The 27,740-nt window shown below is 43.0% G+C and overlaps 2 protein-coding genes and 1 long non-coding RNA gene across 8 annotated transcripts in view; all 3 read right to left on the bottom strand.

Annotated features, from left to right (window-relative positions):
- Positions 1-641: 641 nt before the first annotated feature.
- LOC123996801 (plasminogen activator inhibitor 1 RNA-binding protein-like) lies at positions 642-10,102 on the bottom strand. 2 transcript variants are annotated; one of them, XM_046300510.1, is made up of 9 exons: positions 9,740-10,102; positions 8,154-8,349; positions 4,940-5,083; positions 4,501-4,572; positions 4,211-4,285; positions 3,867-4,038; positions 3,718-3,777; positions 2,473-2,718; positions 642-2,311 (listed from the first exon to the last, which is right to left on the bottom strand). In XM_046300510.1, the coding sequence occupies exons 1-9, from the start codon at positions 9,993-9,995 to the stop codon at positions 2,252-2,254; spliced, it is 1,281 nt and encodes a 426-aa protein (XP_046156466.1). In that variant the 5' UTR covers positions 9,996-10,102; the 3' UTR covers positions 642-2,251. The 2 variants fall into 2 exon arrangements, with proteins under 2 accessions (XP_046156466.1, XP_046156467.1); XM_046300511.1 differs by having other exon boundaries at positions 4,501-4,569.
- Positions 5,687-8,147, bottom strand: LOC123996803. Its single transcript, XR_006832043.1, has 2 exons — positions 6,571-8,147; positions 5,687-6,274 (listed from the first exon to the last, which is right to left on the bottom strand). It is a non-coding gene; the product is annotated as an uncharacterized LOC123996803 (long non-coding RNA).
- A 9,326-nt stretch (positions 10,103-19,428) lies between the features above and the next one.
- The window catches only part of LOC123996800 (discoidin domain-containing receptor 2-like), a 59,350-nt gene continuing 51,038 nt past the window's right edge, over positions 19,429-27,740 (bottom strand). For all 5 annotated transcript variants that reach the window (XM_046300504.1, XM_046300507.1, XM_046300505.1 and 2 more), the window contains 5 exons: positions 27,591-27,718; positions 27,190-27,387; positions 26,859-27,093; positions 20,069-20,218; positions 19,429-19,969 (listed from right to left, as the gene is read on the bottom strand). In XM_046300504.1, coding sequence (XP_046156460.1) covers positions 19,838-19,969; positions 20,069-20,218; positions 26,859-27,093; positions 27,190-27,387; positions 27,591-27,718 — 843 coding nt within the window. In that variant the 3' untranslated portion in view covers positions 19,429-19,837. The remainder of the gene's footprint in view (positions 19,970-20,068; positions 20,219-26,858; positions 27,094-27,189; positions 27,388-27,590; positions 27,719-27,740) is intronic.

Below are 27,740 nucleotides of genomic sequence, written 5' to 3'. Positions count from 1 at the left end.
CACCGTGAAGTATGGAGGTGATGGGGTGCTTTGCTGGTGACATTTAGTGATTTAGAATTCAAGGCACACTTAATCAGCATGGCTACCACAGCGATATGCCCTCCCATCAGGTTTGCACTTAGAGGGACAATCACTTTTTTATCAACAGGACAATGACCCTACACACCTACAGGCTGTATAAGGACTATTTTAACAGTGAGTGCTCGTCAGATGACCTGGCCTCCACAATCACCTGACCACAACCCAAATGAGATGGTTTGGGATGAGTTGGACCGCAGAATGAAGGAAAAGGAGCCAACAAGTGCTCAGCATATGTGGGATCTCCTTCCAGGCTGTTGGAAAATAATTTCAGGTGAAGCTGGTTGAGAGAATGCCAAGAGTGTGCAAAGCTGTCGTCAAGGCAAAGGGTGGCTATTGATGAATCTCAAATATATTTACTCTAACACTTTTTTGGGTACTAAATTAATCCATGTGTTATCAGGACTTCATTTTGTATCAGCCAAACTACCATAACACAGCAGTGGGACATACATTTTCAGACTTCACCACGTCGGTGGCAAGCAACGAACTCACAAACTGGCTTCTTGTGTGTGTGATTCTGTATCGATACATGTGTCGGAATTTAAGTCAACAACGCAAAAATGAATCGACCTTCTTTATTTACCGACAGAGGTCTATAATAGCAGGGTTAGAGTTCACACAGATCTGTAGAGCACTTGGCTGATCCACACACACAACTGTATTTCTTTCAGAGCAATTACGCAGTAGTGCCGCAGTAGGGAACCAGAGGTAAAATCAAAATGGAGGATATTCAACTACCACAGGAAATACTGCAGGAGCAGGTTCACAATTGTATCAGTATACTGGGTCCCGTTCAGCAGGGTGCGATGTACAGTGTTGCAGATAGAAATGCCACAAGTAGAGCTGACATGACTCCTTACTCTACATTTCAGAAGAGCACATCTGTTCTAATGAAGTATATTTATATTTTAACATTGCGTGACACGGTGCCCTGCTGAACACTGCCCTGGAGTGGAGTGTTTAAACAGTGCAAGGCCTGAAGGCTTCCAAATGACCAAGGCCACAGCTCAATAGTCTAAAATTGGCTTTCTCTTCTTTCCTTGGACCTGAACTAATATGTTAACTGTGCTTCCAGATCAGTATAGAGGAAACAAGGAGAGGAAGCCACTGTACACCATTGAGACACAGCCCAAGTGTGTAAATGAAACAGTACAATGGGACCTATCGATACAGCTCACTAGTCTAAAATTGGCCTCCTCTTCTTTACTTGGACCTGAACTAATATGTTAACTGTGTTTCCAGATCAGTATAGAGGAAACAAGGAGATGGTACACCATTGACACAGCCCAAGAGGGTGTACATTGTACTGAAACAGTACAATGTTCACCTTCAGGAGCCACACGATCCAAAGATGTCAGTGATACATTTTAAATAATTCCTTGCCCCTGCAAGTGATCTATTGAGTCATTTGGAAACTTTTCTATACAAAATACCTTTTAATACATAAGTGAATTAGGCTCTACTCTAACAATTTGTTGGGTGTAGGTACAATCACTAGATCAACGATCAAGGCATGTCCTTATCTGCACCATCAGAAATACAATCTCACTCAAAGAGCTCTTACCATGAAAAAAAAGTGTACTTTTACAGGCCTACATCAGAGGTCTAGGCCTTACTTCTAAAAAAAATATATAATACATAAAACCCCAGAACTAAAGCAGCCCTTAAAATCTCACTGAGTGATGATGCAGAAACTTCTTCAGAAATACCCAGTATGGTAAGAGCTAGTTGGCTTGGGTTCCATCCCTCCACAGCTATGGGACACCACAAGCTAAAATGATAACTCTTCTCATACCTTATATTTGGAAATGCATATTTTCAAGCAGCAATACAAAAAAACTATTCATGAAGAACGCATAATCTCTGAAAAAAATACCGTATGAAAACGTCCCTGCTACCTTGTTTCTAAGTACAAAACCTCCGGAAGTAGCAACAAGTCCTTTTCTTTTTTCTTTGTTTTTTTTCTTTTCCGTATTCCCCCCCCCTCTTTTTTTCCAAAACGGGTAAAATTCAGTCCTCAGATGCGAGTGTCATGAGCGATGACGGTCATCTCCATCATACCATTTTTGCTGAAGGATTCAGAAACATGCGAGCCTCGTAGAGGGGCCTAGGGGTCTGCTTGGGGGGACTGCTATGGGCTCCTGGGGGCCTATGGGGCAGCCACTCCATTTTAGGCCAGGGCCGGGAAGGCCTCTGGATCATCCACATTGGGCACAATCACCCCGCTCGGCTGAGAGGAGTTTTAGAGGGTTGGGAAAACAAGAGGAAATGAAATTGATCAGACATATACAGTGAAATGACCATGTATGTTGTACTTAATCAAAATTATTTTTAATCTAAAATCCTTTCCACAGCAGCTGTAACAGACTAGTAGTAATTAGTATTCTTTACCTTGTCAGTGCGTCCTCCACGGGTCGGCCTGGTGGGGGCTCCACCATCACGCTCACGGGGCTCCCTGGGCTCACGCTCACGAAACTCTCCACGGAACTCTCCTCTGCCCTCTCCACGCCCTCTGCTCCCCCTGCCGCCACGGGGCCCACCACGACCACGGCTGGGGCGTCCAAGGTCTCCAAAGTTTATCTCCAGCTGGGCTGTGATGTCATTGGCCGGCTTCCGGAAGTGGTGATCGTCCTCAGCCTGAGAGACCGAGCGAAGAAATAGATCATCATCAATGACAGAAAACACATCTGAGCAACATTGTCATCTTATGGCAGACAGACCAGTAGGATTGTTAAGCGTCTGCTGGTTTAACAGTACTTAGTTGCAAACCAATTCTACATGTAGAAATAGGCAAAAATGACAGCCATCAGTTGCCCACCGGTGAGTAGTCCCTAAAACCACCTAGCCGACAGCAAGCGAACAAACGGCCCCTTACTGTGCACACTGACAATTGTTCTGGCGAGTTCTGCATTAAAGGGAGAGTGTAAGATTTTGACAATCAATCTTCTTTATACTTAACCAGACTCGGATGAACTCATGGATACACTTGTAAAGTCACCGTGTGTAAAGTTTCAAATTGAGCGAACAAATTTTAACAATGAAGATGCCAAGGCCCAGCATGACTCTATCACCATTTATGATATTGTTTGGATGGATGACCATCTGTGGGCTATCACAGGGGTCAAGCACACCTTATCTGTGGCTTTCTCTGAGGCTGGATGTTCCCACAAAATCCTGGGAGAACAGACACTGTTGGAGGTGTGAAGACAGATTAAAATAATGTTACTGTGTCAATTAAATCATAAAATTTGGATTGTTCAAGAGTTCATAAAGAGCCGAGAATCATTTTTACATGTTTTATTGTACTGTAAGTGGTATAGATTTATTGTTACAGGGAAACTATTTTGTTGCCGGACAGCATTCAGTTCAGACGTAGTGAAACAGATGGGCGCTCATATCATTTAGATAAGAGTTGATGATTAGATCCAAGCATGTTAGCGGTTTCTGTGAACTTCAAGTCATTGTGCTAACGCTAGTTAGCAATAGCTTACAAAACAACCAACTTCCTTCCAAATGCTACCCATGAGTTCAGGGGGGTAGGCAGAAAAAGAGCCAGAATAGCCAAAATATCACACTCGCCCTTTAATTTTCATGGGGAGAGAGAGTGCGTGCGCTTCTGTCAGATGTGATACTCACCTTAGGGGCAACTGCCTCAGCCTCCACCGCAGCTTCAATAAGAGCATCAGCTTTCTTCTCCTTTATTGGAGAGGGACGAAAACATAGTAGGTCATGTAAAATAAAAAACGGAGGCTAAGTCAGTAGTGTGGTTTTGACAGTCTACTCACGTCCTTGGACTTGTGCAGCACGTATCCTTTCTTCCACTGGCTGTCGGCTCCCTCGTTGGCCTTGCGGATGTTGAACTCCACCTTGGTTTTCTCCTTGTCCTGCTGGGCCTTCCATTCATCCAGAGTCATCTCCTTGGGTTCCACTTCCTTAGGTTCACCAACCTCGTTCTCCCTACAACACACAGCAGAAAACAGAACTGTCAAAACACACAACTGGCAGGAGAATATGAGAAATATGGTGGAGAACCCATCCAGACCGTGCTTTTAAATTCCTGAGAGGGAGTGAACGAATGCACACTGGGCAGAAGAGGGAGAAATGGTTTAAGGCTCAGCCCTCAACTCACTTGTTCTCAGAGTCAGCAGGCCGAGGCTCCTCTCCCTCGGGGGTCTCCTCGGTCACGTTCGATTGGTCGTGCTCGCTGTGGAGGGGGAAAAAACAAGTTTAGCTCTCATACATTGAGTATGTTGACAGGTGACCAGGACAGTATAGAGACCAGGGGTCTTGACTCAACACATCAAATTAGTTTACACACAACTGAACAAGGTAACTCAACAACACTAGGTTTGCAGACAGCCTTTCTTTGAGAAAGTCGAGAGAGAAAAAGTGTTGTGCTAGGTCAGCTGTGCTGCTCACCCCATCTCATCCTTCACGGTGCCCCAGTTGTGAGATCCACTTCCTCCACGTTTCTCCTCACCTTTCTGGCTGCTGAAACAACATGGGCTTTAGTGCACAGCTTCACATCAATAGTCTCTCCAGCAAAAAACATAGTTTATCACATTTATTTGATTTTAAACTAGTTCTTATACTTCAAACAAGTAGTTCTCATGCACCAGTTCTCCAGACAAAGATGAAGCCTAGTGCAGGAGTACAAATTCATCTCAATGGATAATGACCCTAAAAATAATTTTTTGCCCCTCAATCTGGACAAAAAAAATCTAGTTAGAATAGAGATCCTCCATTGAGCATGCCATTTAGATCCGGAGTAGGAAATCGGTAGGAAATCTAATAATGAGATACGACTTATCCATCCCAGAGTTAATACATAATTCACAACATGACACAGAAGACGTACGATCGATCACTGCCGCTGTGTCTGTCGAATTCACGCTTTCCTCTGGCGTCAAAGCCGTCGCTTCTGCCCATGCCCCGTCCCCTGCCGCCACGGATACCACCTCGGCCACCTCCACGTCCTCTCATCTGCCTATCACCAATGGGCCTGGACAGACAAGGAAACCAACCAATCAACAGGCTGCCTCACAGGAAGCTACAGTTGATGTGTATTCAGTGAGGTGAAACATTGTACATAGAAATGTAACGAATAGAGCAGACAACAGATCCCAGTACATAAAGGAAGATAACAAACATTAAGTGTTAGAATGAGGACCCCAAAACACAATGTGTGAAAAACACCCAATACTGTGAACTACACTGAAACAGTGTTATGCCATAGTCATACAGATCTTACCTTTCCTTAGGCACTGTTTGAATACTTTCAAAATGCACTCTTAATTCCATCCTTCCTTAGAGTAGAGTCCTGCAGGGATCCGTTTTTTTGGAGCAGCATCCGCCCCGGCCACATAATTCTGAGCCCCACCCAATATCAGGAAAGAGTTCTCTCTGCAACCCGACTCACCCAGATCGATAGATAGATAGAATTGTTCCGTGAGCCGATCCGTTACCCCGCCATATAACATCAATATATTTAACTGTTTGTGACTCCAGAGTAGTAGGCATCATTATTTTTTATGCCCTTCCCTGCATGAATTAATTTGTCTGCATGTCTATTCAACATTTGGATAAACAGAAACCATACCATGAATTAAGAAAAAATTTCATTTTCACAATGCAACAAGTCACTTAAACCACTGAAAGAGCCTTCTAATTAGCCTTAACTGTGATGAAAGCCAATAGCTGTCCTAAAACAATACCTTTAGATTAAATATTGTTTAGATGATCAAATAGTTTAGGTCTAATTAAACCATTCCCAGAACCAAATATAGGCTACAAAAATAGACTACATTTACTTAGTAGGCTTATCAAACTTAACAGCCGTATTGGTTTACACGTTATATAGCCTATTCTCACGTGAGGAGAGGGAACATGATCTCTGCATGTGGACAAATTAGAATTTTTTGGCACTACACAAATAAGGGACAGTTCCCAGCTCCACACACACTCAAAGCGTGCATGGCTGAAAGCCTTGTCTGCCTTGTCTCAACCCAATAAGCTCATGGGTTTTTAAAAAAGTGTATCGTCTTGATTTGAAATGTTTTCAGCCCACAATGTAATTGTTCTGAACCACGACCCAATCCACATGTTGACAGAATGTTCATTTCATCCACAAGTTGATATTTTTGCGGTTCACCGATATGTAGCCATGGGTATCCGACCCGATGCAGGATTCTACCTTAAGAGAAATCACAGTTGAATTGTGAGTATTTAAATTAAAAAAATTGAAAAACCTGGCTATTCATGAGAGATCAGCAACTCTTTATACAACAGAAGACGTATTTGAAATGCATCATAATAGGGTTTTATATGTTTACCGCCACTATTTACATACACACCCTGCTGTGTGGTTACAGTTTAATATAAGTGGCAAGGCAAAGGTGAAAAACCATCAGTGAAAGTGGCATGACTTTGTAACTTAACAGTAAGAGTGGTGGTGGAGTGGAACCCATAATCAAGGTATGTTTGAGTTACCTCTGACAGCCTGAGGGGGAAAATTCCTGTCAAATAGAGAAGGGGGTCACTTATGTTAACAATAAACGACTGGTAAGTTTATATTTTTTAAGCGAGAACAATACTGTCTTACAGAAGGCCCGTGTGGGTTCTGTCATTTGTATCAGTCATCACTAGAACTGCTAAAGCAGTAATTTGGACTGCCCACCAATTTAAATAAAATTATTACTATGCCATCATGTCCCCTCCGTACTTGACATTTCCTAAAAGGTTCTACAACACACTGTCGCTAGAATCTTAATATCGCAAACAGAACCTGAGTTATAACCAGTTTTAGGAGGGTATGTCATTTAAGTTTGTGGGTTTTTCCCCGTTGCCTCTACTTCTCCCGAGCATTGAAGGTGCTGTGCCCAGTTGGGAGAAGAGTGGATGAGCGCAGGGAAGCGAACAATGCATAATTATGTAATCACCAATTGTCAGTGAAAAACAGGGCAGGCCATTCTACTGTATTTATCTACTGTTTATAATATCTAAATGATATGTCCCCTATATTAGTCCACCAAATCACAGTCTTATCAGTCCACTCTGGCCTACTTGGAGTACACAGTGAAAGCGTGGGTAATGGACCAAGACGAATGGATGCACATGCTGCGTTAGCGTTGCTACAAAATCTGAATGAAAATTACTCCAATGGCGGGGAAGAAATGAATCATGACATCTCTGATGATTATTCTTCTGGGCCTCAACCTGAACCCCTGAGGCTTAAGCGTAAAAAAGTCTGAACGGTGCACCCTGAGAAGGTGTCCGAGGCACCACCAAATGAAACTGAGACAGGAGAGGACAGCACCGTGTCGATAAAATAAGACTGTGACAATCTCAGCACAAAATGTCATCAGAGAGCAGACCCTACACCACAAGCAAAAAACAATATCAGCAACGTCTCGTTGTTTATGTGACACCATGTAAGCGCGAGCTAACAAGTTACAATTTTGGACTGCTTTCATACTGAGAAAGTTAACATGCTATTATTGCTTTGTGACAATATTCAGTATTTATCAAGCACACTTGGCACGTATGTTTAGGCTACTGATATATTTAGATGTTATTAAAACAAGTTGTTACCTCGTCTCAACACATAGGCCTTCTGTTTCATAGTTGTAACATAACTCCACGAATAAAATGGACCGAACACTTAAATTTGTGTTGCGTTTTTACATAGAGCCTAAAACACTAAACTAATTAAAATGATATTGTGTTATATAAAAACATATTCTAATGTTACCTAAGACCTTCATAAACAACCAAATTATTACTTTTTGATAGCATATATAAAATGTATTAATTACAATGTCAGAATGTGGCAGTCAGAATTACTGCTCATTAGCTTGAGGGGGGTCCTCCTCGAGGCCCAGCGGTTCTAGTGTTAAGGACTAATATCAGTTTGTGAAATCAGATGGGTTACTGCTTGGCTGCAACAAAGGTCTGTACCCACAGGGATCTGAGTCGTATTATTGTGTGGGAGTAGTTCTTCTGCCTTTCACTCCTTTTCAAAACACCCACGTTTGGTGCCAACTGAACACAGCCTCGCTCTACCCAGAACTCACTTCTCCACAGAGAACTCTCCTCCCTCGGCTGGCTTATCTTCTCCGCCGGGGGGCCTCTCGAAACGGCGTGGCGGCCGCCTGTCTGTCCGGGGGGGTCTGTCTGTAGGGGGGCGGCCCTCGCCCTGGCCCTCACGGGGTGGACCCCCAGCGGGTCCCTGACCCTCACGTCTGGGACCCATCCTCCTGGGACCAGGTCCTGGAGTAGGACAGGACAGAGGAGAGTTAGTAATTGATCCCCCAATAAAACAAATACAATACTCATTTCCTCCCAAAGATTCTTTAGCTAAAATAACTCAGGAATTTAATGGAGACTAACTACAGTTACAACTTTTCTCAAGACCCAACTCCAAAAGAGAGCAGGACTGATGTGCTGAACTGGAGTGTAAGGGCACACTATTAAAATATGGAGAATTAAAAAAAATATACAAACAGAGGTTGAGCTTTGTATTATCCACCATGCCAGTACACAGCAGATGAAAACATGCTCTGAGACTGGTCTGACAAGTCCCTCCCACTGTTGACCAAAATAGACTCCCACACCATGCACCACCAGCAGCTGAACGCACGTTGGTGCATGCACCTGTCTCTTCTCTTGGGGTTCCATTTTTTTTACTTTGCTTTTGACTGCCGTAACTGGGCTGCTAACAAAATACAGGGGCCTCCTATTTTACACTAACCATGACAATGTATAGGCGAGTAACACTAGTTTACTCACGCAGACGTAAACGACAATGTAATTGTTTGGTCAATATATATTGCCTTCTCTAACCTTGTTCGTTTACCGAGTAGAAAAAGCATACTCGTGAAGCTTCTTTATTTGAGACTAACACAAAACGCCCATATTCACATTCACAACCGCGCTACGCAAGATGACATCATTCCCTGCCTTGTTGAGAACAATATGCGCCACTTAGCGAGTGACAGTTAGGTGACTGCCGCTGTTGCAGTCCAAACCTGGGCCACGCGGTTGGTCACGATACGGGTTAATGCAACCAGGTAGCGAAAGACTAGTGAGCTACCTAGCTAGCCAATTCGTAGGTTAACTAGTTAGAAAACAAGCCTCAATTTTAACCTAGCACGATTGCTTCACATGTGAAAGTTGGCTTACACCCCGGTGTGAATACACGGTTAGCTAGGTAAACAATTTATGTTGCAAAAAAATTAATTCGCCAATCGTGCATTTAACAAGTATGCACTAATCAAACACTGGTCAACAGGTAGTTGGTAGCAAGCTAGCAAATTACTTTGGCTAGCTAACGTTGGCTAATTAACTTGCGGCTAACAATCCTGGCTAAACAAGGCCAGAGGCGTTTTAATATTGGCAGCAAAACAAGTTCGCCTGCAAGTTCGTTTTCAGGGGGCACAATAATGTACCACACCTAGTTACACTGTCGTGACTTTTTGTGCAACGACTGTGATAAGCGTTTCAACTTTAGTTGACAAAGGGAATCATGTCGACCTCATGGAGGATTTGAAAGCATTGCTAGCTAAGTTAGCTAGCTAACTTAAAGCGAATACTTAACTATCCAGGGCGAACTGCGATTTTTCAGATCAAGAGGACAACTAATTGCGGGAAACAGTCTTACCATCTTTCTTCAGGGTCACCGGTGCCAGAGGCTCATCTTTCTTATCTGCAGGGACGACCTTCCTGTCTTTCTGGGACTCCTTTTTCTGGAGCTTGGCAGCTTGCGCCGCGGTCTTAGCGGCACCAGGGACAGGAGCCTCCTTCTTCTTGTTCTCCGCCTCCTTCAACAGCTCGAACGGGTCCGATTCGTCGTCAAATAGTTGGTCGAATCGGTTAGCTATGGCGCAGCCGAAACCTTCTTGCATATGTCCGGGCATGATGGCGCCCCTTCAGCAGGATTTTCCTCCGATTCTACGAGGCTTGGTGCGAACACTTCGCTAGATGTTGCCACAAGATGGCTGGGGAAAGAACCTTCTTCTCTTCCGGCGTGATAGACATCCGGGACAAAAACTTTGGCGCCGGGTGGGGCGTGTAGTTCTTTGATGAGGGAGAGTGTCGGGAAAACATAAGGGGCGGCTCCCTCAAATAAACTACCATACCCACAACGAGGGACGAGTTAATAATTTAGTTTTTCTCCAGTTGACAAACATGAATGCTCATGCTGTCTGTTGTAGTTTTCAATTTGCATTCAAGCATTTACTTTGTATGAGGCTTGTATGGGAGATCTTTCCCACCCTTTCTATACTCTAAATCCACTGTACACACACACACACACACACACACACACACACACACACACACACACACACACACACACACACACACACACACACACACACACACACACACACACACACACACACACACACACACACACACACACACACACACACACACCTAATAGCCATATTCATTCTCAAACATTTTGCAACATTGTTGCTCCATAGAATGCCTCCACAGTTCTTTGCAATGTCAATTAGGCCTAGGCCTGACCAAGTCTGACTTGCAAATCTAAAACACTGTTCTGGTAGTGACCTGAGACATCTATGCACAACTCAGAACAGTCAATATTTTGTGAACTTTTAAGTATCAGTATATGCTGGTTCGCTACACTTGCAATAACATCTGCTAACCATGCGTATATGACCAATACACTTTGATTGGATTTATAGGCCCTAGGGGCTATTGATAATTTCATTGGATATGGGTAGGAATACTGATCAGCAACTTACAGTGAGTGACACAGAAAGTGTGAGGGCCAGCTAGTATGCGGACTCCTTTAGATGGGATGCTGCTAGCTAAAAGAGAACCAGGAGTCATGGTCAAACAGGAAAGGTCTGGAAAGATCATTTAAGGGCAGCAGATGGCAGCAATAGAGGAGTCAGAGGAGAAGAGCCAGCCAGCCACTGCCTAACAGATTTGTGTCTTATTATGTCTCTATCTTATTACAAAGAGGATTAATCAGGGTTTGAATGACTATTTGTAGCCTATGGAGGGTATAAACATTTTATTTGTGTGGAGTGGCCTCTGAAGTGCTGAGATTTGGGCCTGTATTTATCAAGTGTCTCAGAGTGCTGATCTAGGATCAGGTCATGTCCATAATAATCTGCTTCATTATAAAAGGCAACATTTATCATAAATCACCACTCCTACTCTAAGACACTTGGTTAATATGGACGCAGACCTAAATAGGTGTATTTTTCCTGCTAGGAGTGCATAAGGCTGATAACCTGATAACTCCTAAACAATTAAGGTGAGAAATAATTATGTACAACGTTTCTACAGACAAGCTGTCTTCAACAGGGTATAATGACAAACACTGAGATGACTCATTTATATATAGATAACCTCATAACTCCTACCTGATGTCTATCAACATTATTATGTACATTGAGAGACATAGTCTAGCCATGTCTATAGTGGAGGACTCAACCAGACTCTGAGAAATGGTACAACTTTGACACCACAGATGAAAGGGGTTCGTTCCAGAGAGGGAAGCTCCATTTTACATCCAATTTTTCCTGTCTGCCTAGCGCCCAACCTAGCCATGACTGGTTCTGTTAAAGGTTTGACCCATCCCAGGATGCTGTCCTCTCTGAAATAAGAATATGATGAATCATGTTTTTGAGCCCTGATAGCAATTGCTCATGATCTCCACCGCTCTACAGACGGGACAGTAGTGACTGTCATTGTCATTGAGCTGCCAGGACATCACATCAGACTGCGCAGAGGGAATACTCCTCCGAGGCTGGATCAAAGCCATTTACTACCTCTCCAAGACATTTCTGGCGGGATATCAATGTTTGTCTGGATTTCTATAGCTCTCTATATCATTTTATAGCGGCGATTTATCTGCTTGCTTCAGCCTATTGTTGCTGGTGAGAGAGAGAGAGGTGTTTGTTTGGTGGAAAGTGTATGCAAATTAATTACGCACAACACAATTCACATGAACGATGACATCTGCAGTTACGAAGGCGATGATCGAATCTTACGCTCTCATGGTCTTCGTCATGGGGTCGTTTTTCGTGTATTTCTGCGGCATGGTTTGGGCATTCTGCAACCCAAAACTCAGCGGTGTCGAGGAGGAGATGCTGACAGAGGCTCCGGCAGAGGACGACAGCTGCTGGGTGTGCGCCCAGCCACCCCCGGAGCAAATACACTACCACACATGTGCGCACCCCGGCGGGACACCACAGAGAACAGGGGACTGGATCACACAGACCACATATGTGAACTTTATGGGGGATAGTCGACCTACTGCTGACAGCCTCCTAACAATGGACCGCATAGGATTTGCATGTGGAGACAACAGTCAATCGTGGCGCAATTTGGATTGATTGACACTATGCATTTATTTAGACAGTGATGGCACGTTATGTGAATATTTCTGTTTTTGTGTAGCCTATGCTGTGAGTAAGCTATGTGCATATTTGTTTTTATTTCAATGTCTGGTGAAACCTTCTTATTGATTGTTATCACAGCACTAAAAAAACAAGCAAGCCAGAGAAACAATTATGTGAAGTGGATCATGCATTTACAGTAGTAGGCCCTATATGCTGGTTAAAATGAACAAAATCATTACAGTTAGCGTAGGTCTACCACTTTGAATCCACAAAGTCATTCAGGGTATCAGTGGGGCAGACATCATTAATAAAAGTCGTATGGTTTATTGGAATGTTATTACATTATTTGATACATTAAATAATACACATACTTTAAAATGTGTTTGTGACAATACATGCAATGCAAATACAATACATTAGTAGCAGCAGCAATGAGTGACATGGTGGCAATCAAATTAGAACATAATACCAGCACTCATTGTCTTTGAGGCCTCCCAATGTAGAAAAATAAGGCAAACAGTATTCATCACTTCCATCAATGACATAGTGTCAATCAGATGAGTTTTTTATTGCCTCAGTCATCTGCAGCACAGGATAGGAATGTCTGTCCATTAGATAGGAGTTCCCTCTTGTCCAGTATTCCTTCATTCAGGCTACTGTGGAGTTGCTCTCATACCCTTCTTTTCCTCCTTCAGTTTCCTGTGCACTTTGTCTTCCAGTTGCAGTAGTTTATCATACAAGGCATCTGACATGTCCCGTCAATATCCATCTGAGAAGTGAACAGAGAGGCGATCAGACACAGCAGGGGACTGATGCTAAACAACCAGCTGATACTGATAGTATGGTCTGGCAAATGGCTTTCTGGAGTGGATTTGACAAGGATAGAAACGCAAGTCATGACACCCAACAGATAGAACAATTACTTCATATTTATTCATTTGTACGGATGCAATGTTAATCTACAGTTACAATCCACCACTTCAAAATGATCTAACGAGTAATATAATCAGACAAATTAATATCAATACTTGCCAAGCTCATATGACTGAAATTGAGATCTTGCTTGGTTGGTAGATTGGTACTCCAAAATAGTTAGGCTGGTACTGTATTTAAAAAACAACAATAGAAATATGTGATGTTCATGTCGCAGACTTTTAATGTGTACAGTATCACACACTTGAATTGACTTGGGTTTGTATAGCTATAGCCTAGCTAGTTAGTTTGGGTTAACTGGATATCTGTTGTTTGTATAGCTATAGCCTAGCCAGTTATCCAGTCAATCCAAGCTAACTGGCTAGGCTATAGCTATACAAACCACAGATATCCAGTCATGGATATCTGTGGTTTGTATAGCCTACCTTGTGAGGGTGTGTGTAGTTGTTTCCCCGGCTTGAGGTTAGACTTTGGTATTTAGCACGAGGATCTAGAATCAGGTTTTTGCATAAACAGCCAGAACTGCACAATTAAAAGAGGTATAGATGAATCAAACCCTTAAATCACAGCATTAAAATACAAACAGAGATGAGTGCTAATATTGTGTGCGATATAAATACAGAAAGCTAATCTGTATCAATAGTTCACTGTGAGAGGTAGAAGTGCTATTGGTGCTTGTACACACCAGTGAGGGCACGTTATGTGTGGTAAATTCCAGAACCTCTACTACATTTTGTGTGTGTGTGTGTCTATGTGTGTACATACCAGAGCCTCCGCTCCATTTTTACTGAGTCAAGGTGAATATGTTGGTAAAGATTCTAATCTATCAAAATAAGCCAGAGAGATCAGACTCATCATCATGATGAAAGCAATACAGTGCATTCGGAAGTATTCAGACCCCCTCCCCTTTTCCACATTTTGTTACCTTAGAGCCTTATTCTTATTCTACAATGGATGACATATTTTTCCCATGATCAATCTACACACAATACCCCATAATGACAAAGAGAAATCAGGCTTTTAGACATTTTGCAAATGTATATAAAAAACAAACAGAAATACCTTATTTACATAACTATTCAGAACCTTTGCTATGTGACTTGAAATTAAGCTCAGGTGCATCCTTTTTCCATTGATCATCCTTGAGATGTTTCTACAACTTGATTGGAGTCCACCTGTGGTAAATTCAATTGATTAGATATGATTTGGAAATGCACACACCTGTCTATATAAGGTCCCTCAGTTGACAGTGCATGTCAGAGCAAAAACCAAGCCATCGAGCTCCGAGACAGGATTGTGTTGAACCACAGATCTGTGGAAGGGTACCAAAAATTGCTGCAGGACTGAAGGTCCCCAAGAACACAGTGGCCTCCATCATTCTTAAATGGAAGAAGTTTGGAACCACCAAGACTGTTCCTAGAGCTGGCCACTAGGCCAAACTGAGCAATCGGGGGAGAAGGGCCTTGGTCAGGGAGGTGACCAAGAACCCGATGGTCACTCTGACAGAGCTCCAGAATATCCTCTGTGGAGATGGGAGAACCTTCCAAAAGGACAACCATCTCTGCAGCAGTCCACCAATCAGGCCTTTATGGTAGAGTGGCCAGAAGGAAGCCACTCCTCAGTAAAAGACACATGACAGCCCGCTTGGAGTTTGCCAAAAGGCACCTAAAGGACTCTCAGACCATGAGAAACAAGATTCTCTGGTCTGATGAAACCAAGATTGAACTCTTTGGCCTGAATGCCAAGTGTCACGTCTGGAGGAAACCTGGCACCATCCCTACAGTGAAGCATGGTGGTGGCAGCATCACGCTGTGGGGATGTTTTCAAGTGGCAGGGACAGGGAGACTAGTCAGGAGCGAGGGAAAGATGAACAGAGCAAAGTACAGAGAGATCCTTAAGCTCCAGAGAGCTCAGGACCTCAGACTGGGGCAAAGGTTCACCTTCCAACAGGACAACGACCCTAAGCACACAGCCAAGACAACACAGCAGTGGCATTGGGACAAGTTTCTGAATGTCCTTGAGTGGCCCAGCCAGAGCCCAGACTTGAACCTGATCGAAAATCTTTGGTGAGACCTGAAAATAGCTGTGTAGCGACTCTCCCCATCCAACCTGACAGAGATTGAGAGGATCTGCAGAGAAGAATTGGAGAAACTCCCCAAATACAGGTGTGCCTGTAATCGCTGCCAACGGTGCTTCAACAAAGTACTGAGTGAAGGGTCTGAATACTTATGTAAATGTGATATTTCAGTTTAAATGTTTTATACATTTGCAAAAATGTATAAATAAACCGTTTTTGCTTTGTCATTATGGGGTATTGTGTGTGGATTGATGAAGGAAAAATATCTATTTTAGCAATTTAAGAATAAGTCTGTAATGTAACAACATGTGGAAAAAGTTAAGGTCTGAATACTTTCCAAATGCACCATATTTCTTGGAAACTGAAAGCATCTTGGAAACTGAATACATCTTGAAAACTTGAGCGTTGACATGTACAGTTGAGTGGAACAAATGATTATTCCCCTTTAACAAATACTATTATCACGCACGTACACACACACACACACACACACACACACACACACACACACACACACACACACACACACACACACACACACACACACACACACACACACACACCAGCCAGAGAACGTGCATGAGCAGGTTCAAGAGGAGGGTGGGGAAAGAGTGCAGGATGCTTTAAGTCAGGTTGGTCATCAATACAGAAGTGATAAGAGACACCACCACAGTCAACTGGGCTCTCCAATACAGAGCCCTGAGGTCAGAAGAACCCTGATGTAAGCAGAATAGTAGAGGTGACTCTGGAATCAGCAGTGAGCAAAAAATAAATATCCAGGGAAGAGGAGGACAGAACTACTGTCATAGAAACTGTGGTGTTAATTTTTTATGAAGAGTGTTGCTATGAAAAGGCAGTTGGTGAAGGGCAGATGGATCCAGTGTCCTCAATGTCTTTACAAAAACTACTATCTCAGGTGATGTATAAAATGTTCATGAAATAAGATTACATGACCCAAACAGATGTCTTTATGATTATCTATCTATTCACTACATGACCAAAAGAATGTGAACACCTGCTCGTTGAACATCTCATTACAAAATCATGGGCATTAACATGGAGTTGGTCCCCGTTTGCCCCTACTCTTTTGGGAAGGTGTGCTAGAGGGAAAACCTGCAGGAAGGTTTCGCTCCAGGAAAGGGGTTGGTTTCACCAGCTACCACAGCCACAGCCACAGCCACAAAGTCAAAGTTGTATATATAAAATCAGCTTTTTGGTCTTAATTTAAGGTCAGGGTTAGGCATAAGGTTAAGGATACGGTTAGGTTTAAAATCACACTTTAAATAAAATAAATTGTAGAAATAGGCGGGGGGGAGGCTCTGGTAACTCGTGACGACGCTAATCTATTTACAGTAACAGCGCTGTCCACTAGTCTAGCGGAGAAAGAGAAAGTTGCAATAAACTTGTTTCCTTCTCCGATACATTAATAAAACCAAGACGTGTATATTTACGTGTTCGCTCCGGTAACTAACACGCCCTTGGTAATTATCGCTTGTTTAAAACAATATAATTATATATAAATACAGCAACAATTTGTCCACAAACTGTAGAGTACGACGTTGAAATCAGACTACTGCCCCTTGCTAACACCGCATTTTATGGTATGATTGGGCGACATCCTAGCCCCAGCCAATAGCGTTTATACTACTGTCAGCCCAGATATAGGAAAATAAGAGTAGATTGAGTAGAAAATCCAGTTTTTGTCTGGTTGAGTAGAAAATCCTGTCGAAGTCTGTCACATAGTCATATCCTGAACTCTGTGATTCACATAAACCTATATCCATTGATCACATGAATGTATTCTTTATTGTAAATCAAAACAACAGACAATGCATCATTTAGGTGATTTGTTTTATTTAGTCTGTAACAAATTATCTCCATGACAAATCAGACAAAATTCAATGTTTTAATTGATTTAAAAAAAATTGAGTACAAAGATCTTATAGAACTCAACCACTATTTAATTTCCTTGTGCACTGACACACTAATAACCTCTATACAACTTCATTACTATACAATAAGTATGCCCTCATTTGCTTTATAGATGGAAATCTGTAATAATACAATAATAAAGTATTCAATCAAGCTGAAACATTGAGATGCTGTGAACAGGTCCCATTTTGGTCTTAAGGATATATATCAATGCATGCCTCATCCATATTACTGACTATCAAACCATTACTATGGACTACAATATATGTACAAATATACTTCCCACAGGGCAATATAACATCAGTTCGTGGTCAAGAGAGCACCTGAAAATGATAAATGAAATACAGAAATAAAACATTAACTGACTTTTTAAAATATTTCCTGTATATAGTACGCTTACTTACTTGATTGTGTAGTTCATAATTCCTATTCTTATTTCTCGTGTTTTTTTTTCTATTAATACATTGTTATTGAAAGCCCATTGTTGGGTTTTGAGTTTGCAAGAAAATAATTTCACTGTGCTTGTGCATGCGATATTAAAACTTGAATAGTGTTTGATTTGGGTCTCAGCCTATAACTGAACAACCTATAAAGATGGCCCATAATGACACCAGAATGTGAATAATAAGGTCCAGGGGCGAAGGTTGCTGAGAAGAAGGAGAAGGCCCCTGAGTAAAGTTGCATCTGTGTGTGATTGTAGGAAGCAGGACATCAAAACTAAGCCTGTAGACCATGAAGACAGGAGACAGGTTGATAACAAATTGAAGTCATTTAGGGTTCAAACCTAAAGCTAATGGTGAAAGAATTGCATAATCATAATAGCTACTATAGTAACGGTCTTGTTGTACAACAACTGTCCTTGTGTGCAGTTGAGATTGTCTGAAATCATTCTGACTGATTATCATCATCACCTTAACTCTATTCAGAAACCCTCTAATCACCGTTCAGCTCTCACTCTCTTTCAACAGAGATACATCATAAACAGTTGTCCTGTTCAGAACAACTGTGCATTTTAACACATTCAATACAACACAATGATAGCTTAGAACATTTGTCATCAAGGTAGCAAACACACTAACCATTTCAAAAATCTTTCTCTCTAGAAGCATCGTTTCCCACAATTCCCTTTCCAAAGACCCATCAGAACTTAGTTAGCACATCCTCTCCCCTACAGTCTGGATCCTGATTAGCACCATAATCTGCTCAGTATGGACTGAACATGAACCATGCAGTTTATTTATAATCTGTTCAGTATGGACTGAACATGGACCATCAGTAATGCATTTTATTTATAATCTGCTCAGTATGGACTGAACATTGACCAGCACTAATGCAGTTTATTTATAATCTGCTCAGTATGGACTGAACATGGACCATAAGTAATGCAGCTGATCTACGATCTGATTTGGACAGTTATTTGGTCACAAATATGAATGAGAACCAACATTTGTACACCCCACATTGCACAAAGCCTACTGTCATTTTCTGAAACTACTCGACTGAGAAACGAAATACAAAACTGAATCTAGAAAATTGCACAACGTACAACTTTGTACAAATTTTCCCATGCAAAAAGAAGCTGATCAGTAGCCAAATATATAAACAGAAAGCAAACTGAAATATAAACAATACATAAATATCAATACAAAATATTACTATTTGAGATTTATCAAGATCTATTGAAGTACATACACACCAATGTCTTTGAGCACTCTTGGTCAAATATCACTGGCAGACAATGTGGCAAAGTGTTCTGCCAGAGAGTATTATAGCTGAGATATGGTCGAATGATGGTTATTGCCTGTTATGAATTTGTTCATCACTTGTAACTCTTTACTCAAAGCCAACAGATTAGATATGTTATATCTATATGACACATTGTCAACAGATTCAAAATGGATGATAGTAAGTCAGGATCATGTAAAGAGTCATATAATGCATTGACTACATTACCATTATCCCTGTTAGCTCTAAGCAAAGTGTACAAAGAAACGATCAGTGACTGAGATGAATAACCTTGCAAAATAAAAATAAAACTTTTAATGTATCAAAATTCTCCAAACTGAACACTGATGGTTTGCTTAATGAAGACACCTGATTTACATTCAAGTAGTCTTCTTAAAGAAAACACAATTGAATTCATAGACGTGGCATTACATTACACTGCATTAAACAAGGTGGAAACGTCATACTTATTTCTAGCACCATTTGGAATAAATTATACATTTTCAAAAGTGCAGAACTTTCATTGCTAGATTTCACTTTTACTTCTCTAGCTGAGACAACGGACAGCCATTTGTAATTTTTCTGTGCATCAAAAGTTGAACTGAGTTGACCCTTTGACTTATAGACCGATGCTTAATTTGTTGTTGATGCGTTTCATCCGTCTGTCTGTCTGTGTGTGTGTGTGTGTGCTGGCCCAAGGGTTCGGGCCCTAAGCTTGGCTTTCCAGCAGCACTCGGTAAATCTCCTGGAAGGAAGGCCTCTCCTTGGTGTTCCTTCTCCAACAACACAGCATGATCTTATACAAAGAGTCAGGACACAGCACTGGCTGGGGCAGGTAGATCTGCAACAGATAGACAAGACAATCAGGTACAATACAGTAGAACATAGGCAGGTACATCTGCAGCAAAAGAGAGTGAGTCAGTTTGAGTGTGTCTCTCACCTGTCGTTTCTGGTCTCTGAAGAACTCCCCAGTGTTCTCTATGACCTGTTCATCAGTCAGCTGGGAGTAAGGCTGCTCCTTACAGAAGGTCAGGGTCTCCCACAGTGTCACCCCAAACGCCCACACGTCACTGGCTGTGGTGAACTTACCCTGGGAGTGAAGAGGCAGAACAACAGACATTAGGCTACATGCGTTATTGAGTTTAGATGATCTGTAGGGGCTTAAAAAGGGGATAGTTCAACTGATAACCAAAGCCCTCATTCACAGGCCTATTACAGTAAACACACTGAGTATACCATAGATTAGGAACACCCCCCTGCCGGCCTATGTTGACTCCAATGCTTCCCACAGTTGTGTCAAGTTGGCTGGATGCCCTTTGGGTGGTGGACTACTCTTGATACACACAGGAAACTGTTAAGTGTGAAAAACCCAGAAGCGCTGCAGTTCTTGACACAAACCGGTGCGCCTGACACCGACTACCATACCCCGTTCAAAAGCACCCAAATCATTTGTCTTGCCCATTCACCTTCTGAATGTCACACATACACAGTTTTTGTCTCAATTGTCTCAAGGCTTAAAATGTCTTTTTCAACCTGTCTCCTCCCTTCATCTACACTGATTGAAGTGGAAAAAACATTATGAACAGACTATGTTTGATTCCACACTTGACTCTGACTCTACTGGTTACACAGAGTTTTGGCCTCCCATCCTGTTCTAACCACCTCTTGTCGGCTTAGTATTCATGTTACCTGATGAAATTGCTGTACAATATGATCTTGTTGCCATCTAATGCACATTCAAAAGTCATAAATCAGCACTGCAGAGCTCTTCCTGTCCTATGCCGTGCCTTGATTCATGTTTGGAAATGTGCATGTACACCGTGGCCCATCTACTGTTGCTAGCCTCAATTCTGACTTGTAGTCTGTGTTCGAACCTTTTCCGGCAAGACAGATCTTCCAAAGGTGGGGGAGTGGCAATCTTAACCAAGCATCACCTTCAGTGCTCGGTTGTCTCCACCAAGTTTGTCCCCAAACAATTTGATATGCTGGTTTTAAGCATTAAACTTTCAAATAGCTCTTTGTTGACTGTTGCTGGGTGCTATCGTCCTCCATCAGCACCAGCCTGTACCCTACCTGCCCTAAGCTCTCTCCTGGCCCCTTACACTAAGTCTGAATTTGTCCTGCTAGGTGACCTAAACTGGGACATGCTTAAACCACCTGACCAAGTCCTAAAGCAATGGGACTCCCTAAATATTTCTTTAATGAGCAAGCGTTCCTTCATGATCTGGCCTCTGTAAATGGGAATAGAATCAGCTTGATCCCCTCTGTTTAAGACACTTGGGCCTTCTTTTTTTGGATATTTTCAGCAGTATTATTAACAAAGAGGCCCCCATAAAGAAAATGAGAATTAAAAACAGGTTCAGCCCCTGGTTCGACCGGGATCTTGCAGAGTTACTCCACCTCAAGAATTGCATTTGGCGAAAGGCTCGGCACACGCATACTCAGGGTGACTGGCTATCGTTCAGGCAAATGAGAAATAAGTGGACTCAGGCTATCCGGAAGGCCAAAGTTAGTTACTTTAAAGGAGCAGTTCTCTCTCTGTGGGTCTAACTCCAAGAAGTTCTGGAAAACGGTTAAAGACCTGGAGAATAAACCCTCCTCCTCACAGCTGCCCATGTCCCTTAAAGTTGATGATGTGGTTGTTACTGACAATAAGCACATGGCTGAGCTCTTTAATCACAACTGACCACATTAAGTCAGGATTACTATTTGACTCGCCATGCCTCCTTGCAGGTCCAACATTTCCTCATCTCCCACCCCTTCTAACGCGACTAGCCCCGATGCTGCTCCCTCTTTTGCCCCTGCCCCGCTACAAACCTTTTCCCCACAGGCGGTCACTGAGTCCGAGGTTCTAAAGGAGCTCCTTAAACTTGACCCCCAAAAAACATCTGGGTCAGATGGTTTAGACCCTTTCTTCTTTAAGGTTGTCTGTCTCTCCTCTCTGGAGAGGTTCCCATTGCTTGGAAGGCAGCCACATTTCGTCCTTTATTTAAAGGGGTAGATCAAGCTGATCCTAACTGTTATATGCCTATTTTTATTTGCCCGGTTATCAAGTGTTGGAAAAACTTGTCAATAATCAACTGACTCGCTTTCTTGATGTCTATAGTATTCTCTCGGGTATGCAATCTGGTTTCCGCTCAGGTGATGGATGTGTCACTGCAACCTTAAAGGTCCTCAATGACGTCACCATTGCCCTTGAATCTAAGCAATGTTGTCCTGCTATTTTTATTGACTTGGCCAAAGATTTTGATACGGTAGACCATTCCATTCTTGTGGGCCGGCTAAGGAGTATTGGGGTCTCCGAGGGGTCTTTGGCCTGGTTTGCTAACTACCTCTCTCAAAGAGTGCAGTGTATAAAGTCAGAACATCTGCTGTCTCAGCCAGTGGCCGTTTTTTATTTTGTATTTTATTTCACCTTTATTTAACCAGGTAGGCAAGTTGAGAACAAGTTCTCATTTACAATTGCGACCTGGCCAAGATAAAGCAAAGCAGTTCGACAGATACAACGACACAGAGTTACACATGGAGTAAAACAAACATACAGTCAATAATACAGTATAAACAAGTCTATATACAATGTGAGCAAATGAGGTGAGAAGGGAGGTAAAGGCAAAAAAGGCCATGGTGGCAAAGTAAATACAATATAGCAAGTAAAACACTGAAATGGTAGTTTTACAATGGAAGAATGTGCAAAGTAGGAATAAAAATAATGGGGTGCAAAGGAGCAAAATAAATAAATAAATAAAATACAGTTGGGAAAGAGGTAGTTGTTTGGGCTAAATTATAGGTGGGCTATGTACAGGTGCAGTAATCTGTGAGCTGCTCTGACAGTTGGTGCTTAAAGCTAGTGAGGGAGATAAGTGTTTCTAGTTTCAGAGATTTTTGTAGTTCGTTCCATGCATTGGCAGCAGAGAACTGGAAAGTGAGGCGGCCAAAGAAAGAATTGGTTTTGGGGGTGACTAGAGAGATATACCTGCTGGAGCGTGTGCTACAGGTGGGAGATGCTATGGTGACCAGCGAGCTGAGATAAGGGGGGACTTTACCTAGCAGGGTCTTGTAGATGACATGGAGCCAGTGGGTTTGGCGACGAGTATGAAGCGAGGGCCAGCCAACGAGAGCGTACAGGTCGCAATGGTGGGTAGTATATGGGGCTTTGGTGACAAAACGGATTGCACTGTGATAGACTGCATCCAATTTGTTGAGTAGGGTATTGGAGGCTATTTTGTAAATGACATCGCCAAAGTCGAGGATTGGTAGGATGGTCAGTTTTACAAGGGTATGTTTGGCAGCATGAGTGAAGGATGCTTTGTTGCGAAATAGGAAGCCAATTCTAGATTTAGCTTTGGATTGGAGATGTTTGATATGGGTCTGGAAGGAGAGTTTACAGTCTAACCAGACATCTAAGTATTTGTAGTTGTCCACGTATTCTAAGTCAGAGCCGTCCAGAGTAGTGATGTTGGACAGGCGGGTAGGTGCCGGTAGCGATCGGTTGAAGAGCATGCATTTAGTTTTACTTGTATTTAAGAGCAATTGGAGGCCACGGAAGGAGAGTTGTATGGCATTGAAGCTTGCCTGGAGGGTTGTTAACACAGTGTCCAAAGAAGGGCCAGAAGTATACAGAATGGTGTCGTCTGCGTAGAGGTGGATCAGAGACTCACCAGCAGCAAGAGCGACCTCATTGATGTATACAGAGAAGAGAGTCGGTCCAAGAATTGAACCCTGTGGCACCCCCATAGAGACTGCCAGAGATCCGGACAGCAGACCCTCCGATTTGACACACTGAACTCTATCAGAGAAGTAGTTGGTGAACCAGGCGAGGCAATCATTTGAGAAAACAAGGCTGTCGAGTCTGCCGATGAGGATGTGGTGATTGACAGAGTCGAAAGCCTTGGCCAGATCAATGAATACGGCTGCACAGTAATGTTTCTTATCGATGGCGGTTAAGATATCGTTTAGGACCTTGAGCGTGGCTGAGGTGCACCCATGACCAGCTCTGAAACCAGATTGCATAGCAGAGAAGGTATGGTGAGATTTGAAATGGTCGGTAATCTGTTTGTTGACTTGGCTTTCGAAGACGTTAGAAAGGCATGGTAGGATAGATATAGGTCTGTAGCAGTTTGGGTCAAGAGTGTACCTCCCTCCCCCTTTGAAGGGGGGGATGACCACAGCTGCTTTCCAATCTTTGGGAATCTCAGACGACACGAAAGAGGTTGAACAGGCTAGTAATAGGGGTGGCAACAATTTCGGCAGATCATTTTAGAAAGAAAGGGTCCAGATTGTCTAGGCCGTCTAATTTGTAGGGGTCCAGATTTTGCAGCTCTTTCAGAACATCAGCTGAACGGATTTGGGAGAAGGAGAAATGGGGAAGGCTTGGGCGAGTTGCTGTTGGGGGTGCAGTGCTGTTGACCGGGGTAGGAGTAGCCAGGTGGAAAGCATGGCCTGCCGTAGAAAAAAGCTTATTGAAATTCTCAATTATGGTGGATTTATCAGTGGTGACAGTGTTTCCTATCTTCAGTGGTGGGCAGCTGGAAGGAGGTGTTGTTATTCTCCATGGACTTTACAGTGTCCCAGAACTTTTTTGAGTTAGTGTTGCAGGAAGCAAATTTCTGCTTGAAAAAGCTAACCTTGGCTTTTCTAACTGCCTGTGTATAATGGTTTCTAGCTTCCCTGAACAGCTGCATATCACGGGGGCTGTTCGATGCTAATGCAGAACGCCATAGGATGTTTTTGTGTTGGTTAAGGGCAGTCAGGTCTGGGGAGAACCAAGGGCTATATCTGTTCCTGGTTCTACATTTCTTGAATGGGGTATGTTTATTTAAGATGGTGAGGAAGGCATTTCAAAAAAATATCCAGGCATCCTCTACTGACGGGATGAGATCAATATCCTTCCAGGATACCCCGGCCAGGTCGATTAGAAAGGCCTGCTCGCTGAAGTGTTTCAGGGAGCATTTTACAGTGATGAGTGGAGGTTGTTTGACCGCTGACCCATTACAGATGCAGGCAATGAGGCAGTAATCGCTGAGATCTTGGTTGAAGACAGCAGAGGTGTATTTAGAGGGGAAGTTGGTTAGGATGATATCTATGAGGGTGCCCGTGTTTAAGGCTTTGGGGAGGTACCTGGTAGGTGCATTGATAATTTGTGTGAGATTGAGGGTATCAAGTTTAGATTGTAAGATGGCTGGGGTGTTAAGCATGTTCCAGTTTAGGTCGCCTAGCAGCACGAGCTCTGAAGATAGATGGGGGGCAATCAGTTCACATATCGTGTCCAGAGCACAGCTGGGGGCAGAGGGTGGTCTATAGCAGGCGGCAACGTTGAGAGACTTGTTTTTAGAGAGGTGGATTTTTAAAAGTAGAAGTTCCCTGTCACCAAGGGAGTACCACAAGGCTTGATCCTAGGCCCTACGCTCATCTCAATTTACATCAAGAACATAGCTCAGGCACTAGGGAGCTCTTTCATCCATTTATATGCAGATGATACAGTCTTATACTCAGCTGAACCCTTCCCCGGATTTTGAGTTAAACACACTACAACAAAGCTTTCTTGTGTTCTCTTAGTGTTCTCTGCCCTTAACCTTGTTCTGAACACCTCTAAAACAAAGGTCATGTGGTTTGGTAAGAAGAATGCCCCTCTCCCCACCGGTGTGATTACTACCTCTGAGGGTTTAGAGCTTGAGGTAGTCACTTCACACAAGTACTTGGGAGTATGGCTAGACAGTGCACTGTCCTTCTGTCAGCACATATCAAAGCTGCAGGCTAAAGTTAAATCTAGACTTGATTTCCTCTATCGTAATCGCTCCTCTTTCACCCCAGCTGCCAAACTAATCCTGATTCAGATGACCATCCTAACCATGCTAGATTATGGAGACGTATTTTATAGATCGGCAGGTAAGGATGCTCTCGTGAGGCTAGATGTTCTTTACCATTCGGCCATCCGATTTGCCACCAATGCTCCTTATAGGGCACCTCACTGCACTCTATACTCCTCTGTAAACTGGTCATCTCTGTATACCCGTCTCTGTAGACTCACTGGTCGATGCTTATTTATAAAACCCTCTTAGATAGGGGGAGGCCTGAGATATTTACTGCAGCCCTCATCCTTCACATACAACACCCATTCTGCCAGTCGCATCCCTGGGTCTCTCCTCTTTTCAGTTCGCTGCAGCTAGCGACTGGAACGAGCTGCAACAAACACTCAAACTCGACAGTTTTATCTCAATCTCTTCATTCAAAGACTCAATCATGGACACTCTTACTGACAGTTGTGGCTGCTTTGCATGATGTATTGTTGTCTCTACCTTCTTTCCCTTGTGCTGTTGTCTGTGCCAAATAATGCTTGTACCATGTTTTGTGCCGCTACCATGTTGTGCTGCTGCCGTTTTGTGCTGCTACCATGTTGTTGTCATGTTGCTACCATACTGTGATGTCATGTGTTGCTGCCATGCTATGGTCTTGTCTTAGGTCTCTTTTCTGTAGTGTTGTGTTGTCTCTTGTCGTGATGTGTGTTTTGTCCTATATTTTTTAAATTTTTTAATCCCAGCCCCCGTCCCTGCAGGAATCTTTTTGCTTTTTGCTAGGCCGTCATTGTAAATAAGAATTTGTTCTTAAATGACTTTCCTAGTTAAATAAAGGTAAAAAGAAAAAGAAAAAGTGAACTAAGGTATCTATTCCATATAAGACCACCAGGGGGCCACCACGTCTCACCAGCTTCTCCCTCCCTCCCTCAGTCCTACCAGCAGTATGCTCTCCCAGGACATCCATCGTATGGGCAGCACGGCCCGACCCTGGATGCGGTAGTAGTCTCCACTGTACAGGTTCCTGCTCATGCCAAAGTCAGCAATCTTGATGGTGTAGTTCTTCCCCACCAGACAGTTCCTCGTGGCCAGGTCTCTGTGGACAAAGTTAAGCGAGGAGAGGTACCTCATCCCTGAGGCAATCTGAGTGGCCATGTAGCGCAGGTCACTGTAGCTGGAGCAGAGGAGAGGCAGAGATGGAGAGAGAGAGAGTCAGCACCAGGAGAGGTGAAGAGATATTCAGGATTATACACACACCCCTTTTCCCTACCCGACAGTGGTTACGTTGCTGATGAGTGCTATCTGTCCCTCAGGTTCATGGCGGGACAGGAACTGGTTGAGGTCACCGTTCTCCATGTACTCTGTGATCATGCAGAGGGGGTCGCTGCAGATACACACGGCCAGCAGACGGATAATGTTGGGGTCCTTCAGACGTGACATGATCTTAATCTCCTTCAGGAAGTCATTCCTGATTATAACACAGAGGTTAGCGGTTAGAGGTCAGTAGGGAGACAGAGCTTTGAATGATAAATAGGAATTAATCCCAAAACACACAGATAAAACATGTGCTGGAAAAATCACTCAAAACATGTCTATGTTGTCAATACATTTGGGAGCAGCAGAGGCAGACATTCACTGTGTTCTCTAATCAGGAGTGTGCTTCCCCCTCACCTGGCGTTTTTGTTAGCATCTGCTCTGAGCATCTTAACAGCAACCAGTACTGGCTGGTTGTCACTGATGTTGAAGGAGAAATCCTCATCTATAAACTCATTCATGCCCTCTGCCTCACACAAGTGGACCTGCAGGGAGACGGAACATGGA

Source organism: Oncorhynchus gorbuscha, linkage group LG15 (assembly GCF_021184085.1).
Source record: "Oncorhynchus gorbuscha isolate QuinsamMale2020 ecotype Even-year linkage group LG15, OgorEven_v1.0, whole genome shotgun sequence".
NCBI lineage: Eukaryota > Metazoa > Chordata > Actinopteri > Salmoniformes > Salmonidae > Oncorhynchus > Oncorhynchus gorbuscha.
This window is presented reverse-complemented; position numbering and strand designations above follow the sequence as displayed.

Excerpts from the sequence above, each read along its gene's own strand:
- LOC123996801 (XM_046300510.1), bottom strand. The coding sequence starts at position 9,995 with ATGCCCGGACATATGCAAGAAGGTTTCGGCTGCGCCATAGCTAACCGA. Across the intron at positions 4,286-4,500 it reads ACCGTGAAGGATGAGATGGG|CGAGCACGACCAATCGAACG; the intron begins GTGAGCAGCACA and ends CCCCCTCCACAG. Across the intron at positions 2,312-2,472 it reads GTGGAGGACGCACTGACAAG|CCGAGCGGGGTGATTGTGCC; the intron begins GTAAAGAATACT and ends AACTCCTCTCAG.